This window comes from Trachinotus anak, unplaced genomic scaffold (genome assembly GCF_046630095.1).
Source record: "Trachinotus anak isolate AG129_WGS33_773 ecotype Australia unplaced genomic scaffold, CSIRO_AGI_Tana_v1 ptg000012l, whole genome shotgun sequence".
NCBI lineage: Eukaryota > Metazoa > Chordata > Actinopteri > Carangiformes > Carangidae > Trachinotus > Trachinotus anak.
In genome coordinates this window covers 17,650,710-17,669,301 of record NW_027273863.1, presented here as the reverse complement: position 1 = coordinate 17,669,301, position 18,592 = coordinate 17,650,710, and the positions used below count along the sequence as shown (strand labels likewise).

The following is an 18,592-nucleotide window of genomic DNA, read 5'->3' as shown; positions in this document are numbered from 1 at the left end:
TAAATTTAGTATTTTTATTAATATTTTTTAAAATATTTTTTTTAAATATTTTTTTTTAATTTTTAATTTTTTTAATTTTTATTTATTTATTTATTTATTTTTTTACCAACACACCTGTGGTCTAGATGTTAAAATAGGGGAGGGACAGACATCAGCTGAGCTTGGGGAATTCTCAGAGGCAGAGAAAATAACTTTTCCTCTTTGTTACTCCAACCTCCACCCCTTTCCGGGCTCTTTGCAGAAGTGTGCGCAGCCCTCGCAGACCCCTGTGGAAGGAGCAAGGAGGTAAAAGTCAAGGATTTTGCGCCTCGTAACAATGTAAGAAACTTAACACTTTTGCAAACTAATCTCAGCTGGACTGCAGTGGATGCTTCGCTTCACTTCGCTTCATCGTTAACGTTTTTGTTTTTGGACAAGGTGAATCATCAGATAAATCATGGCAAAGGTTTTCAGTGAGTGCCTCTCCCTGGAGCGCAGGTTACGCACGGCCGTTTTGGCGCTCCTGCTTTGCGCACAGGCCGTGTTTGGCTTCTCAGTCGCCGGGCAGCAGGAGAGCACCTGCGAGGCCAACGGCAGCTTATACTACGTCGGGGAATGGTATTTTCTGGACTCTGATCACTGCACCCAGTGTGAGTGCACCGCTGAGGGCTCGGCATGTGCCCGCACTGAGTGCACCTCCCTCCCGGCTGCATGCATCCATGTCAGCCACTACCCCACCGACTGCTGCCCCAGGTGCGAGAAGATCGGGTGTGAGTACCGGGGTGTGGTGTACGAGCTGGGGCAGAACTTCCAGGTAAGACTGAAAGTGATGACACACGATTGCCTGCAAAAAGAGTATGGGAATGGCCTGTGGTGGGTGGGAACTGCAGAACGCCAGATGCTCCGCTAATGTGACAAAGGGGCCGTGAAATGTTCTGAGATTACTGTTTTTTTCTTATATGGAACCGTAATAAGGACTCATCAAAGGGTCCACGAATGGGAAGAGAAATAATGTTCATTTTTTATGATTTCTCTTATTCCTCTCAAATGCATTCCTTGTGCAATGTTTTAACCTCATTATATAAATGTAAAATGTTTAATATTCAAAAGTCAGAGAAGGAGAATTCACTTTTTGGTCGAACTGCTCACATCTATAGTACTGAACCAGTGATTTGAGAGGGGTCAAGAGCAGAAATACAAAAGTAGGCTGTAGGCAGCTCTGGTTTGAACAGAGTACTACATTGCCACTAACTCCACAATTGCCCATCTGCACCATCTCAAAATAAACTGCAGCATTTGAAAATACTTTTGTCAGTAATAATATGCATACATGCAAAGCCAAACTGTATGTACACAGACTTTTTTTGTTAGTTCTTTTGTTTTTCTTTGTTGCATAAAGCAGAGCTTCAGGTTCTCTGTATTAGCCACCAGTTGTTAATAAATAATGAATCTATCACACAGATATCACAAAAACAAAGGTAAGCACCAGCTCAATCTTGTTGATGTTCAAACTTTGGATTTCTTGGTCTGTTTCATGCAGGTTCCCTGTCATTCAAATGTGAAACTATGTACAAGCATATTTTTAAAATTAAACTTATTGTTCTACACATGTACGTTACAAATAAATGAGGATAAGGCTGCAGAAATCTTCTTAGATGTTATTTGCTTCCAAAACTCTGAACCACATGATGGTATGTTGGTATGTAACTTGAGAATAGAGCAGGGTATCGGAGGTAAATGGCGCCCCCTTTTGAGATGGCATGAGAGGGTTGGTGGACAGTGCTGGTTAGAAATATGATACTATGATATGCTATTTATCATCTTATTATACGCGACTAAGTTGCATTTACATCAAGAGATTATAAAATTATCCATGCTGAGTGTCACTGTGTTTGTCTTTTTCCAGCCATCAGAATGTGAGCAGTGCACTTGTGACGGTGATGGCATTGCCCGCTGTCTAGTTGCAGATTGTGCCCCTCCACCATGTGTCAACCCCGTCTATGAGCCAGGAAAATGCTGCCCTGAATGCAAGGAAGGTAAGTTGAAAAACAGAGTGAGTATAGAAAGTTAAAAAACACTGAAGGCTTCTCATAGATGAAACAGTACATTGATCTTCTCAAATGTAAGCTTATGAAATGTAATCATTTAGGCACCACCCTGTGATCTTGCTCTGTTGATGTTTGGATTATAGCACATGTTATCATTTACATGCAGAGGTGAGGCCATATGCACAACGCCATCCACTCAAGTGCTTGTTTGTCACATCTACTCAGCTGCAACTGAACTTACCTCTGTTGCTTGTCTCCCTCCAGGTCCTAACTGCTACGCCGACGCCTCACGCAGCCAGGTGATTCCTGCAGGAGAGCCGGTCTGGGTTGACTCCTGCACCAAGTGTCGCTGTCACGATGGCCAGGATGCCGGCTACTGGGAGGGAAACCGCCTCGCTACCTGTTCACGCCTCAAAAACTGTACACCTGAACAACCGTCCACCCATCAAAACTGATTCACTCTGTCATCAGAGAACCAGCTGTCTTCTTAGAGCACATATTCCTAGATGGATAATCAGCTGCCCTCCTCCTATGTCTAAGAATGTGCTGAACCCTTCTTCTGCAGCGGAAAATATCAGCCTAAATGCCAGACTTAACGGATCATCTGCAACGACAGAAATGTTTGGGAACAGCAACCAAAGACTTTAAGATCAGCTGCCATTCCACAAGGATAATCCATCCAACACTTTTATAACACTGATGAGAGCCACTGAATTTGTCACTTTGGCGGATACTGGACCATCACCTTTTCTTATCTGTTCTGCAAATCACAACCAGGGATGAAATTCAAGGCTGGAGGTCAAAGCTCCAGGTTTACTGCTTTTCAGTGGGTTTTTGGGAATTTGATTCACCATAGATTCGCAAAACTAAACTACAATAAAAACAAAGGCAGATCCAGTATAATTATCCAAAGCTGTGGTCCTGCCCTGTTGTGATTATTTTACTTCATTTTGTGCTCAGGTGGTTCATATTCCTAAATAAGGTTACATTTAATTAGTTAATTTGATTACCACAAACTAACTGACAAATGGAGACCTCAGGGCCAGCACAGAAATACTGGTTGGTACATGCACTGAGGGCAGCTGGTGGGAATCCATAGGTACCCGATAGCAAATTGTTTCACCCTGTGAGCCCCATCTGGCCATGACACATTTATGTAAAGACGAGCAGATAAGACTTCATCTTGGCCAACCTGGCCAAGAAGACAAATTGTAGTTCTTACCAACGTAAATAGTGACATTAAGCGGAGGGAGACAGGACTAAAGCTATCTTCATTTAAAATAATGGTGTAGTAAATAAAAAAATAAGATGTTTGGTTCACTGAGAAATTAAAAACCAACAACCACTGCGCCTAACATCTATACTTCCACAGAAAAATCCATAATTAAACAAATCTTTATCCTTGAAAGGTGATCCTGCTCCAGTTATTTGTCGAATTACATTTAATCTGTAGACAGCTTCCTCAAAGAGGCTGACCTCAGTGGGTCAATATGTTTTTAGATTTTAGAGAGTAGTGGGCTTTTTACACACCTTAAAAACCCAAAGGATGTTTTTTTTTTTTTTAATTTCCAGACACCTGCTTTGGGAAAGAACTAGCCATATAACAAAGCCAATGTTATTATTGGATGATAAGGAGTTGTAAGTGACCTGTCACGGGTTGATGCAGTACCACAGTGTATGCACAGCTGTGATGCAATTTAGACTTAGCAAAGCAATAAACAATTTGTAACTGTTCTATAAATTTTAAAGTTCAATTTCCTTGCTAATTGAAATATAATGAATGAGACTATGGCCTAACATATGACTGTACAGTAGCTGTAGACACGGGCAATATTGGAAAACAGAATTTCATTTAATGGACTGTTATTTGTGCAAGTACACTGTAGAGCTGGGAAAAAAAAGTAATTTACTGCTTTATTAATTTTTCACCAGAAAATGTGTCACTCTTCATAGAAACAGCCTTCCCTGTTATTTCCACCGTCAAAGCGTAAAATGATTATTTACTGTGTTCAGAATCAAAGTGTATGATGAAATGTAGCATGAAGCATACTGTCATTTTATATAGGTTCATATGCAGCAGATCTGTCTACAATAATTTGTTATCATGTGTCACTTTAATCATGAGGGACCTTTGAATGAAAACCAAAAATAATCTTGTTATATGTTTATGTGCAGTGTTGGAGCCTATTAGTGTTTCTTTCATTTAAAACACCCAAGCTGCTTCTGCATGAAGGACTGTGATCACTGACACAGCCTTAAATCTCCCTGAAAAGCCTTTTTTCCGCAAGGTTTGGGATTAAGTTTAAACTTTCAGGTTTATAAACACCTTTTAAATCATATTTGTCAGAAGACATCATGAGGGAGTCCGAACAGTGTAGGAGTGAGACTGAGTAGGATCTGAGAGCTGCTCTTCCATAGCTATCATGATAATTCACGAATTATCAGAGAGAACCATGGTTACAGGAATATTGCATCTTGGAAAATATGCTTATCTGCTTTCGTGCTGAGGGTTAGACACCACCTAGCTTTACGCTAAGCTAACAGGCTCTACTTACAGACATACGAGTGGTATCAACCCTCTCATCTCACTGCTGGTAAGAAAGTGAACAAGTATATTTCCCATGATGTTGAGCTTTTCCTTAAAGTGCAGTTTCAGTTTACTGCTGAAACCAAAGGGAACTGATATGAACCACACCTCCACATTATGTTATGTGCCGTGCTGGGAATATACTGGTTCTAATAAAACATCTTGTAAAATATTACAAATTAAAACACCTTTTCATGCCCATTAATTATCCCTCGCCTTGTGTTTTCTCTTCAGTTGGTTATTTCTACTTGAACAAGAACTTCTACAAGAACAATTAGCCGTTTTGTCAACAGTTTGGCTCCTATTCGAGAGGATACAATGCTGATTTCCCTGCAGAGCTTTTCAGTGCTGACAGTTTTGGACCAGAGCTCCCTGCAAACAATAAAAGAATATGAAAAGAAGTCAAATGTAAAAGAGAGACAGGCAGATAGCTTTACACTGTAGCTTTAAAGATATGTTTATAGACTACAGAAGTCAAGACATGTAGTCCACAAGGTGGTATAGCATTTTACCAGACACAACAACAGTGACAGGTTTGTGGAGGTTGTCATGGCAGCAGGAGACTGGGTTGCCAAAAACTGCCAATATTACAGCTCTGGGATTTTGTTAGTTTGCAGGTGGAAACACATTTTTTATGAAGTTTGAGTTTGACTGTATTCTTCAGTAACCCAAGAAAAAAAATAAAGAAGCACAGTAAAAAAAACAAAAAAAAAAAACACATACACACACACACACACACACACACACACACACACACACACACACACACACACACTGGAAAGAAACTGACAACACCATCATCCAATCTTTAACATCAGATTTATTGATTGTATAGAAAAAGTAGGTCTGATATGACATAATGCATTCTATATAAGATATAACATTTTCAACATTCAATGTACAAAAAAAAACCATAGCTAGAGATACAGTAAATTTTTAAAAATGCCCCCAGGCCTGAAAGTCCTGTCTGCAGCAGGCGAGCAAAAAAATGTATTTGAAAAAGCCTTTTCGAATACTTGAACACCTGAGGTATGCTTGACAACTGGAACAGCTTCAAAAGTCAAAAGTCCATTAAGTAACATCAAGCATGCCTCATGGTTGGTCTTATTCTCAAATACAGGGCATATTTCAAATACTATTTTTGCTGAAGTTGCTGTTGCTGATCCTACATATAATCCACGTTACTGTTTATACACACTTGGACCATGTCTTTCTTCCTACATCTGTCATTTTTTCCATTAACTGCCCCTCCTCAGCTTATACTTTTTTTACCGCACAAATCGTTTTTAGTAATTTCTCGGAGTAGCCTTGATGAAGATAGGGACACTCCACTGATTCTGCACATGAAGTTCAGTTAATTTGTCACTACTTAGCTTGTGAAAACAGCTTGATAATGTCATCTATGGTTCAGGACATAGTCCAAAGTCAGTCAGTCCAAATGTGACAAAATAATCACCATGATGCCAAAAGAGCCATCTCAGCGTGGGCTTATGAGCCTGAAGACAGAAAGCCTGTGTTACAAACCGGAGGTGTGGGGATAGAAAGAAGTGGCTATTTAGGAGTTGTGAGGCAGACAGATATTTCTTTTAATGATATCCTCAGTGTTACATGACATGGAAACATAGGACACTGCTAGATAATAGAACTATCATAGAGATTTATGTAATGGCCACCGTTAATTATTTCAACTTGAGAGTCAAAGGCAGCCAGATCTGCCAATCTGAGCAGTAGCAAATCCAAAATGATTTGTTTTGAGCAGAGTGTGACGCCGTTGTTGCCAAATTCACCCACAACTGACCCAGAATCAAACAAACAAAATAACAAAAAATTAGGTCAGGTGATTGGATGTAGTTTCAAATTTTTATCAAAGAAGCAGATATTTTTTAACACACTCCTCCCCATTGCACCTGGGAAATGCAGTATCCAGTGTTTTTGGAAAAGTCAGGATATCTCAGCCTATACTGTTCAAATTTAGACCATTGTTTTTTTTTTGTTTTTTTGTTTTTTTTTTTAATCTGTCCGTCAAAACTCACCCAGCTTTATCTAGGTAAATCATGAAATCACTGGAGTGCCCCTTTAACACTATGAGAATAGGAAAATCAGAGCAACAGCTGTGACTAAATCTGTTGTTTACAGATAAAAGGGATTTCAAATCAACAGGTGAATTAGAGGCAAAAGATGAAGAAATCTGTTTTTGACATGAAGCAGAAAAAAATATGACTCAATTACAAACCAAACCCATATCCCACAGAAAAACAACAACTTTAAAGCAGGATATGGGGCAGAGGTGAATGAATCTGTAATATTGCACAGGGTAGGCTGTAAACAGTGTAGAGAAGGGATTGTATTGACCTCTCCATGTGTAGTCTTGACTACCAAGGACACTGAAACTCACCAGGAGAGTACTGCACTCTGACGAAAAAAAGGGATCGAAATACGAAAAAGAGGAGTTGGGGGAGAAGTGCTGAGAGGGAGAGAATAGATAGAAAAATAAAGATACAGTAAGTGGCACAGATTCAGAGACACACAGAGAGGCCCTGTCGATATCTATTGAAAGAAGAAGCACTCTTGTGAGACACAGCTGTGCCTGGAGTGGGCCCACCACAAAGCACAACAGTGTGCCATTGACACATACAGCCTGGACTGGCAGAGAGAGAAAGAAAAGGCAATGAAAGAGGAGATAATGCAAAGAAAAGAATGAAGACAGTGTGAATGCATGTGTGTGTTTGGGAGCGTGTGCCGAAGAGAGATTCAATCATATCTTCCATATAAATGTGTTTTTTGGTTTTTTTTCACCTTTTAAACTTAAATGTGTGTTCATTTCAGGAGCTTATTTTCAATCTTAAAGCACAGCACACATTTTTCTTCAGATAATGTTACCCCAAAAAGAATGACCTTTGACCTTCCCTGGCCCTTTATGTAACTTCTGAAGGCATCAGTTTGGTGTTTAGGCGTCAGCAGTAACAGTATAGACAATAGAGACGGGGAAAAATGAAACAAAGGGATAAAAGCAATGCATCAAGCACTCAAAGGCTTCAATACGTTGATACAGGAAGTCATTAAATTATACTTTGCTTGTTCATCTGTCACACAGGAAAAGATATGAAACTCCTATAGCACAAGAAAATGTTTTTTAATGAAAACAATTATTTCAATAGAAAAAATGTAACGCTAGAGGTTTGATTCATTTAGCCCATCACTCCTGAAGTCTGAGAGTGTGATAATATAGGTCACAATACAGAACTGACAGCTCATGATGATAAAATCTGAAGTAGCAACAGAGATGTCAGTCAAACTGCTCAAATGATAACTTCTCATTACTGCTTTAAAATTCACACTTTCCACCAGTAGAAAACTATCACCTTATAATTTCCTCTTTCCAGATATGACACTCTTTTCTTAAAGATATAGATAAAATGGAATAATAATAGCATTGAGTTCTCATGAATTGCAAGACTTAAAAAGAAAATTGTAGGCTAAAAAAAAGGTTTTGAAAATTGATTACATTGGAGCTAGTTTTGTCTGTGAAGCCACTGTAAAAGTTACAAGAGTCATCTTTTGTATCCACAATGCTGTTTCCCATTAAACGCGAGCCATGACTCTATCCTGACAGCTCATTTATGATGTATGCACTTTGTATATATTCAGAAAATATGGTAAAAGAATTGCATATGTTTTACAGGTTAAAATCTACACTGTAAGGAATATTCACATACCTCAAAACCAAAAGCTCCTTGTAGAGATAAATACCTACCTTTAAAGTGTAGACTGCCAAAATAAAAACTCCATCTTTCTTCAAGCTGAGTGAAAAGTTTCTGGAAAGCTTATCTCCAATATGTTCCACATGGGGTTAAAATCATAACTGAGCTGTCAGTGTATGTTCAGTATCTGCCCTGTTGTCTTCAGTTCCCCGATTTGATTTTAAAAATGCATTCCCAAAGTAGTTCCCCCACACTGCATTCAGCACAAGAGAAAACGTTCCATATCGTCACTTCTGTTGCAAAAAGTCCAATAAGTCAGTGTCTGTTTCCAAAGTTTGAGTTTATATATAAAAAAGAGAACCAAAAGAGAGTTCTCAGGTGTTTGTTGCTGCTGACGAACATGTTTTATCAGCGTGTCCCAGCACTGTTCTGAGTCTTCTGCTGTAGATGCAGGCACAATACACATTCATTAATTGATAGTGGAGATTTGATTGAGTAATTAGATCCATACAGGTCAGTCCCTGGTGAAAAATGTCAATATTGAATCGTCTATTAGCATCACATGTCAAGATAAGCGTCAGCTGATATCTCTGATATGCAAACCATCTGATACAGTTCCATGGATCAACACTGCACGTCATTATGTTATGTTAATGTAACAGCTTGCCTCCAGTGGCAATCCTCGTAAATGCTTAGGAAGTGAATTCTTTGATGGCCTGTGTAAGGCCTGGCGTCCACTGGGTTTGTAATTTTCCTGATACTTAATTTCCCAACCTGCAGGTACCACATCTTGTCTCCATCATTCTCTCACACTGTCTTAGCATCCATGTAAACAGCCCATTTTTCTGATGGCTAGACTCATTGGTTTATATCACCTTGAAATCCCTCTGGATGCTGTCCATTATTTCCAGAATATGCCATGAAAACGTTCCAAAGTGTGACACAACATTATTGTCTAATCTTTTAATCACTCAATAATACTGCCAGTCAGTGTCCTCGATTGATATGCCAAGGGATGGCCTCCAAGGGATTGTTAATGAAAAACTCAGAGTTTCAGTTCCACGGTTGATGCCAACCTTCGGTCAGTCACCGATACACAAGCTTTGGTCCACACTCTAATTCCGAAGTCACTGATTGGTAAAGGTAGGAGGTGTGAAGCCATTGGCTGCTTGAAAAACAGCTGGGACGAGCCTGAGTGCTCGATACAGAAGTGGCAAGGTGAAATCTCAAAAAAAAAAGAGGAGGGGTAAAGAGAGAGAAAGAGACCGTGATGTGCTTGTGGCTTCTTTTCCCTTCACCCCTCCATTTCCTCCAGATGTGTTTTTTTTTTTTTTTATGCCCTTCGTTTAAACTGTTCCTTTTCCATCTTTTCCCTCCAGTCAACGTGCAACATCCTCTTGTCTCTTTCTAACCCTTAATAGGCCGAGGTGGTGGCTTGCCGATCTCCACAGAGATATTTGTGTACAGGGGATACCTCTTGACCTGAACCAGTCTGTAGGTCAGAGAGCTGATGCCATCCTTCTTCATCGTGTTCTTTGTGTTCTGTATTTTATTGAATCTAATGAATGAAAGGCAGAAAGAAAAGCCAGAGTAAGGGAAATGGGGAGACAATGAAGAAAATTACATTCAATTCAGTACAAGTGAAAAGAAACAATAGAGCCAAAACCTATAATTTCAACATTTTTACAAGAAATTGTGTTTGATTGCTTGAACGTGGTTTGGGTTTGCTGTGTATGCATATTATGTTTCTGGAAATGCAGATAAGTACAGGACTGCACTGTGGACTAGGAAACAAAGAGATCATCATTAAACATGATCTCGATTGTTCTTTTTTTTACTCTAGAGAAGATAACCACACTCACAACACAATGCTAAGATGCAAGAAGGGCTTTTCACTTTTAGGTCCAAGTCAACTATTAAATGACAAAACCAAGTTTTCTGTCACTCTGCCTTCATTGGAGCAAATATCTGACAACCTAAAGTTTAAAACAAAATCAAATTAAATAGTGGTTTGCAACCTTTTTGGCTTGTAACGCCTTAAAAAACATTGTGCATTTTTGTCATCTGTTGAATATATCTACCTACTCAGGATTTATAACAATAACTGTTTATGCCCCAAAGAAGTAAAATGATTCAATAATTTACAAGGAAAAAACTTAAAGCCTAAATATGTTCTCTCCTGCTTTGAGGCTTTTTTCTTCATCATCAAGTGACCCCTCAAATACTTTTGATTAGAAACATTTTATACCTCTAATATCAAAAGTATTTTAAACTGGTTTCCCTTCCTCAAGGACACGATGTTTCTTAATCTCAGCTCTAAAATTATTGGCAAAACACAGATCCCTACCACAGCTTAATACTGTGCAAGTCTTTAAAAAGAAATATGAGGTCATCAGCAACCCCACACATATCCTCTATGACTACTTTGAGCTAATGGCATCAGGAATGCATTTTTGATTGCCTACATGTAAAACAAACAGATAGAAGTTTGGTTTTATTCCAGAAACCATTAGACTTGGAAACAGCCATAGCACAGGAACTGGCAGACCAATAAACACATGTGATTTTAAACCTTAGCTATCACCTGGGCACTACTGTAGATCCTTGTGTATTTTAACCTTTTCTGATGTTTGTATATTTATTGTGTTTATGTAGGTAAGTTATTTGTCCATTTGCTGCTTTGAATTTCCCCTTGAGGACCAAATAAAGTATCTTGAATTGAACCCCCATAAGAAGCTGCTTATGGGGGTCCTAATCCCCAGGTTGAGAACCACTGAAATAGAGCACACTTGCTTTCTCATACAGATACACATGGGAAATGGAGTTCACAATCGTAGTTCCCAGGACCTAATTACATAAGAGACTTTTATAGGAAACAAACAATCGGGAAATCAAAATAATGTAATAACAGAGAGAAGTCATTATAAAGTGCTGTACATGCAACCATCAAACACATCTATTTAGAATATAGACGCTAACATCAAAATCCACATTAAACCCACAGGATGTGAAGAGAAACAGTTCTGCTGGATTGTGTGAGATCAGGTGTACCGTATATTGATTTTCCTTTACAATGCTGATCTTGACCAACAGGTGGTGCTATGGCATTGCACTGTGACTCAGTGAATGGTGTTATCCATCATATCCGCCTTGGTTTGTTTGAATTATACCCGAGTATCCTTCCCCATTGGCTGTGATTCAGCAGTTACATCAGAATCTGCTCTGAGTTTAGTATTAAAGATGGGGAAATAATTCACACAGTGTGTCAGACAGTAACAAACTCAGCTGCTGCCGCGCTTCAGTTCAGCATGTGATGCAACCTCGGGCTTTAGAACGGATTCATAACACAAACCCTCCCGTAACCCTCGTAGTAGTAGCAGTCAGAATAGAAATGAGGCCACAGCATGCAAGTGTCTCCCTGCAGGTTTACAACGCTCGTCTCTTAACGTGCCTATTTTTTGGCTGTGAACAGTGGGAGAGCTGATGCTGTGCAAACCCCCGGCCGTACACCTCCACTTTTTTTAAATGCCAATGGTCACCGACTCCAACCTAAAACGTCTTCCTAATGATATGCTTGGATGTACAAGTGCAGTTGACACCTCAGCCCGACATGGACCACTGAGTCTACAGATCCTTGTCAGAACTGACTCGTGAACATCTCTCTCCTCTTTCAGCATCGCCTTCTCCTTCTGTCACTCTCAAATCAAATCAAAAGGAGCTTTACTGGCATGCATGGGAGCTGGAAAAATGTTGTCAAGCATCTTTCCCTTGAACAATATCATACAATAAGATATAAATAGAATCATGTGTTCTGATGTCTACCAAGGATTGGTACTTCTATCTAAAAGGAGAGGGAATTAGTTTAAAAGACAGAGTGCAAAGAAAGGAAGGGAAAGGCAGGAGGAAAAGCAGGCGGTTTAAACTGAAATGAGGGCTGGATGACAGGGGGAAAAAATGGAGGATGGAGAGGCAGAGAGATAAATATATATCAGAGAAAGCAAGTGACAGATGGAGAGAGCAAGATATGCTGATATTAAAATTAAAGTGACTGAGAACTGAGGGAAAGATGAGAAATCTTTGGATGAATCTATCAACAGCGGAGATTATATGCAATAAACTAATCCCCACATACATATAAAGAATATCAAATGCATGCACTCTCAATATGTATGGTACTGCAGTATTTTTTCAAACCCATTAGTCTCACTTATCTCAGTTTTATTTGAGCGAGTTAGAGGGCATTGGTCTTATTTCCAGACTGAGTCCTAACTGGGCTAAGCAAAGCTCAGTTTTATTCCACCCAGGGTCTCACAGGAAAACATTTCCGGTTTAGCATCTCAACAACAGCTTTTCATTCCAGCGATTGAGGGTTATTTTGCTGTTGTAGGAAAATGTCACAGGAGATTTGTTTTCTTGCTTACTGGCTTTTGTACGAAGTGTTATGGGAAGATTGATATGTCTATATGCTAAATATGAAGCTCCTGGGTGGAGGGTGTGTTTTCCATAATAATGGTAGTATAACAAAGGAAAAATGCTATGTAAACCTCTGTACAGTAAGATTATTTTGTTATTATTTTTGTTTCCGGTAAATACCTGATATTTTGTGATAGATAATGTTGACTACAAACTTTACTATGCTGTGCTGAACAATCATGTCTTTAACTGTTGCTTAACTCTAGCATATTTTAGGGTAATATTAACTGTAAATTAAAATATAGATGATATGATTTTTACATAGTGGCTGATCAGTGAGAGAGGAACGTTCAGAGAATCTCCAGACAAAAATAGGATTTTGAAATTAAACCCTTAGCTTTAAAGATGCTGGTCAGCAGATTTTGTAACCGGTGGACAGATCCAGGCTAGCTGTTTCCCCCTCTTTCCAGTCTTGATGCTAAGCTAAGCTAATAGTCTCCTGGCTGTAGCTTCATTCTTAGCGTATAGAGATGAGCGTGGTATCAATCTCCTCTTGTCATGATCCCACTCTTGGTAAGAAAGCGAATAAGCGCATTTCCCCAAATGTGAGCCTTTTACAGAAGCCAGTCTCACATACGAGTGCGCGCACACCACACACACACACCCACCCACACATACCCACACACACACACTTACTGGCACACCCTGTTTCTGCACTGTCCCAAGATGATAACATATGAATGGAATATTGAACAGCGTTATTGTGCATCTCATTCATCTGCAATGCACGAAGCTGTGCTTGCCAGACAGAATGTGTGTCTGTGTGTGTGGGTGTGTATGTGTGTGTGTGTGTGTGTGTGTGTGCTAACTGATACTCTCGGCTGGTGATGAATGTGTCTCTTTCTTACTTCCGCTGGCCCAATATCTCATTGCTATGCTTAACCAGCATCTCCGAGAGGGCTGAGAGAATGGACTCCTGTGTGAGAGAGCGTGCATGTTTGAGTAAATGTGTATGTATATGTATATGTGTGTGTGTGTGTGTGTGTGTGTGTGTGTGTGAGCACGCGCGTGTGTGTGTGTGTGAATGCAGGGGAGTTGGTAAACATTCATCAAACAGTCCAGACAAAGCTTCCCTTGGTAAATGCTGGACATTACGCAGGTACTCCAGAAAAACTCTCCCAAAAGGCTCAATCATTAATCTGAATCTAAACAGAGAGGCAACACTGCACCTGAAGACAAAGAGTGGAAACAGACGCTCAGTTTATCTGTGTAATTAAGTGACAGACTTCTGTGATTACAGCCTGAGACATTTTGGAAAGACAAATCGATGTCCAAGGTTGTTGCTGTAGATGTGAGAGAGACAATGAATGTTTCCAGGTTCGCTTTCATTTATAAAACTGTGATTTTATATGCAGAAAATGTTTTTCAGTACTCTGACGTGGGCTTTGATCAGTGAGGGGGCAACCTATAACGATGTTTCTTGACCAAATGACAGCAAGAATTTATGACTGTGATGGCCTTATCTGACACAGTGATTATCTCAAAAGACAAAAATATCTTATAGTGTTATCCCAGGAAGGAAGGGAAAAGAATGTGGTTTCAGTTGTTTTTCTTGTTGAAAAATGTTTGTTGGCAATTCTAACAAAAGCTAAAAAAAACTCCTGAGATCTAAACACCCTCCTTCTTTCATTCTCAGTTTAAGTAAGCAATAACTTTCAAATGTCTTCCTGCTGATTTATTTTTTTGTAGCTACACTTGTGGTGTGGGGTGGGGAGGCAGTTGGTTGGTCAGTCTGTCTCTCTGTCAGTCCACCACTGAACTGAAATACATGTATCTTAACAACTATTTGATGGATTTCCATGTACAGATGTTCATGGTCCTCAGACGATGAATCCTACTAACTCTGGTGATTCTCTGACTTCTCCTCTAGCGCCACCATGAGGTTCAGATATACGTGTTTGTGAAAAATATCACAACATCTATTAGGTGGATTGCCATGAAATCCGGTACAGAAATTTTTGTCCCCGAGAGGATGAAGTGTAATAACTTGATGATGACTTGATGATCCCTTACCTTTTAATGCAGTGCTATCATCAGGTCAAAATTTGAATTTAAGTTACGATGCTAAGGCACTTACCTAAGATGATGAAAGTAGTAAATATTACACCTGCTAATTGTGAGCGTGTTAAAGTGCAGATGTTAGATTGATTAATAGCTCACTTGGTTCTCAGAGAAACAACTCGAACCTAATTTTCCCCTAGTCTGTCACAGAAAATACACTTGATAGACGAAGGATTTAACACCCTCTTGAAGATAAATCAAAGAGCCCTCAAAACTGCATCGAAATAAATGGTAAATTCCCCTTAAGCGGCAAAAAGTGATGAAAGGTGATGAATTAAATTCCAGGTCCAAAGAGAGATACAGCGAGAGTAATGTTGAACCCTCTCCCCTACACCCGCACTGCCTGAATACTGCCATGAGGTAGTCATTCCTCCTTTCAAAACTTCTGAGCCACCCCCTTATTTTCAAAATATCCTTTAAGCCCAAATTTCCGAGACATTATAATGAGTGTCCAGAAGGGCTGTAAAAATGAAGTCTGTGCCGACTAATGGGCTCACTATTTTCTGCCCCTTGCTATAGTTATGAATAATGTATCGGCTCCAAATAAATAGCATCACTGTTGGTGTCACCTCATATTGAGGAAGTCTGGTCCACTGACCAGAGGAAGGAGGAAAACGGGAATTGAGTATCAAGCAGACACACACACACACACACACACACACACATCTTTCAGTCTAGTGGCTGATTTATTGACTTTGATGAAAGCAACTAGACTATTCTGACCTAGCTTGCTCTCATCTCTATTGGTGTCATTTCAGCAAGCAATTACTGAGGGATCGTTGAATCTTTCTCTCATTCTCTCTCTGCCACACACACACACACACACACACACACACACACACACACACACACACACACACACACACACACTAACAAAACAATGATGGATGACACCTTATACAGGCCTGGTTATTTCAGACCTCTTCACATTTGAAGATTTTGCTGCCATTTTACAGTTTAGATTGTTAGTTTTAAAGTTAAACCACTTCTAGATTGAAGTCTGATATTTCACTTTCAGCAAGGCCATGACACAGGAAGAAAAAATGTCTCTGTCATTTGTTTTCAGTTGATGTCACAGGCTTGTCTTTTGGCTAATTTGAAGTCCTCCAAGATAAGTATCAGAGCTGAGTTTTATCAGAGACATTATGAGAAAGAGGTACAGCACATAAGTGCATAAAGCATGTTAAATGTTTTTTGGGGCAGTGTCAACAAACATATTAAGCAGTTTTTATCAGATTTGACAGGTGTTTCTATTTTTATGTCCTGGTGGCCACTAAAAGTTCAGTTATGGCTCGCTACCCAATTCAGTTAGATAGGAGTCTGGTCTTGTTAGCACGAAATAACCGCCTGGGGGTGTTGCCAAGATGGCCGCTGAGTGCTGAGACTAGACTATAAGGACTTTGATTTCATCTCTTACTGTTAGCATGGAGAATGGGATGACACGTGTAAAAAAAAGAGCAATACAAAATGTATAAAATGCCACTTAAAGGTTTATAAATATGAAGCCAGGAGCTGAGTCAGCTTTTATCTCTTCAAGCTAGTCAACTTGTTTTGTTCCAATCACTTTTTCAGATAAATGAGTTGCTAGCTACTTACTACACGCTTCATTAGCATTGCTAGCAAACAGTCTTGTAATAAAGCAAAGAACTGCCTGTAAAAGTGTGATATTAGATCATTTGAGGATAAGGTCCTTCTTCCACCAACAAGTTTCTCTGTGACATACAAGCAGCTGCTTGTTGTAGGTTAAAAAAAAAAAAAAAAAAAAAAAAAAGAGCCCATATTTCATGTCTTTTCAGTTGTTCCACTTTTGGCTAATTTGCCTTCCTCTCAGACATGTATAATCATCTGTTAGCATGGATGACCGATAAGGAGGAATAAAAAATGTATAAATGTCAAGCCTGGAGGTTTGTTTTTCTTCTCAAGCTATTCAGTACATTTTGTTCCAGCCATATTTTCAGATGAATAAGTCGCTAGCGACTTACTACAGGATTCATTAGCAACGCTTTAAACTGTCTCAACGTGAAGCAAAACAATGGACTGCCTGGGAAGCTGTTACATCATATCATGAACATAAAAAAACTGATGAAGACATCAGGATTAAGCTCGTTAAGTCATAAATGTACTGCTGATTAATACACTTAGCATTTTATTACATTAAGTTTGTGCTTGTGAGCACAGTCAGAAGTATAGTAGTGACTGAATTTACTTCTACAAGGGTTCACAGACAGATCAGTGATTGTATACGAAGGTACATGCACTAATAAGTAAAGTCATTCGCACTGATTTGGTTGTTTTTAAAATCTGACATGGGGAAGATGATATAAAAATGAGTATTGATTTTTTCAGTTACTGGTTCAACAATTTGAACCAAATGTTCACAAGTTGAATAAAGTTTAATAACACATAAAAAAATAAAATAAAGGTCTCTAGGAGTTTCCATTTGCTGCTTTTTTCTTTTTCATTTTTTTGTCTGTTATTATTATTGTTTTTATTTGAGAGATCTTGATCTCAGCGACACTACCTGATTAAAGAGAGGTAATAATAATGCATCAGATGCAGGGTTCAGAGGCTGAATACAAAATTCAAATCAAATGTCACAATTTGTTTGGCTGGATGCACATTAACTGCAGCAAATAACTGTCACTCCTCTTCCCCACATGACTCTCATTGCCAACTATTTTTAATCTTCTTATAAACCAATTTAGGAGCCACAACTAAACTAGACCTCACTGTGAACCATGAGGCAGCACCGTCCCGTCATAATGCTGTGACAAAATAACATAACAAGACATCAAACAAAAATAATATTGGGAACAGGAACAGAGTTCACTATATCTTCATTCTGGCCCAGCTATACCAGCTATCGATTTTTGTGTTGAGAGGCATCACTGCCCAGCCTGTCCAGGCATGAAAACAGGGGCTCTTAGAGGAGAATAAACAGTGATAATCCACATTTAAGCAGCTTAATGTGAGGTGCTATACTCCTGGTGATTAATGTGTCTAGAAGGGCTCATCTCTGCATATTGGGTCTCATTCATCAAACCATTAAATAACACACTTATATGGGAAGCATTTTTACACATTCGTCTGAAAAGCAATTTTGATGGGTGTTGCCAAAAGAGCAACATTTAAACCCCTGGGCTGTATCTCTGAAAAGCAATTTTGTTTTATTAAAAATGTTTTGTACTTGGCATTTTAAAATGACCGGAAAGGCCAAGCCTTGGGCTTCAGAGGTGTGTTTTTATTTTTATTTTGCCTAGTCATTTGATACTTGTACATATGAAGGCCCCATCTTAATGTGTCTAACTGTATCCTACAACACTGCACTGACTTTACAGCTTTATGACTAGGATTATGCATTCAGCAGTTTCAGTATCTATGCAACTTGCATCTATTAGCAGAATTTCAATTTGAAGCACCAGAAATCTTTGAAAGCCATGTATGTTATTTATTCAGCATGTCCTCATGTTTCCATGCATTTCAGTGCCTTCTTGCATTAATCTTTTAACATCCAGCTATGAGTGAAATGTTTTATCAGTTACAGAAAGAATTTAATAAAATAGTGCTCAAGCATTAAAAAATGTCTGACATAAGTCCAGTTTTATTGTTTTTTACAATCACAATGCTCCTATTTTCTTTGTCTAGTAGTGTTATTGTGGTAAAAAGGTAAAGCTACAGCTGAAGTCATGGCCTCGGTATTTTTGGTGAACCTTTTGGGTAATGTGTATTATTTTGGGAAAAAT

General features: G+C 39.1%; 2 protein-coding genes across 2 annotated transcripts in view; one reads left to right on the top strand and one right to left on the bottom strand.

Moving 5' to 3' along the window:
* The first annotated feature begins 188 nt into the window (after positions 1-188).
* On the top strand, positions 189-4,819 carry LOC139629507 (von Willebrand factor C domain-containing protein 2-like). Its single transcript, XM_071492167.1, has 4 exons — positions 189-318; positions 418-793; positions 1,886-2,015; positions 2,292-4,819. The coding sequence occupies exons 2-4, from the start codon at positions 437-439 to the stop codon at positions 2,480-2,482; spliced, it is 678 nt and encodes a 225-aa protein (XP_071348268.1). The 5' UTR covers positions 189-318; positions 418-436; the 3' UTR covers positions 2,483-4,819.
* Positions 4,820-5,416: 597 nt separating this feature from the next.
* Positions 5,417-18,592, bottom strand: part of b4galt2 (UDP-Gal:betaGlcNAc beta 1,4- galactosyltransferase, polypeptide 2) — a 161,149-nt gene continuing 147,973 nt past the window's right edge. Inside the window, exon 8 of the mRNA XM_071491984.1 lies at positions 5,417-9,873. Within this exon, the coding sequence (XP_071348085.1) occupies positions 9,723-9,873 (151 nt within the window). The 3' untranslated portion in view covers positions 5,417-9,722. The remainder of the gene's footprint in view (positions 9,874-18,592) is intronic.

Coding starts and splice junctions, on each gene's coding strand:
- LOC139629507 (XM_071492167.1), top strand. CDS start 437: ATGGCAAAGGTTTTCAGTGAGTGCCTCTCCCTGGAGCGCAGGTTACGC. Junction 794..1,885: donor AGCTGGGGCAGAACTTCCAG/GTAAGACTGAAA, acceptor GTCTTTTTCCAG/CCATCAGAATGTGAGCAGTG. Junction 2,016..2,291: donor CTGCCCTGAATGCAAGGAAG/GTAAGTTGAAAA, acceptor GTCTCCCTCCAG/GTCCTAACTGCTACGCCGAC.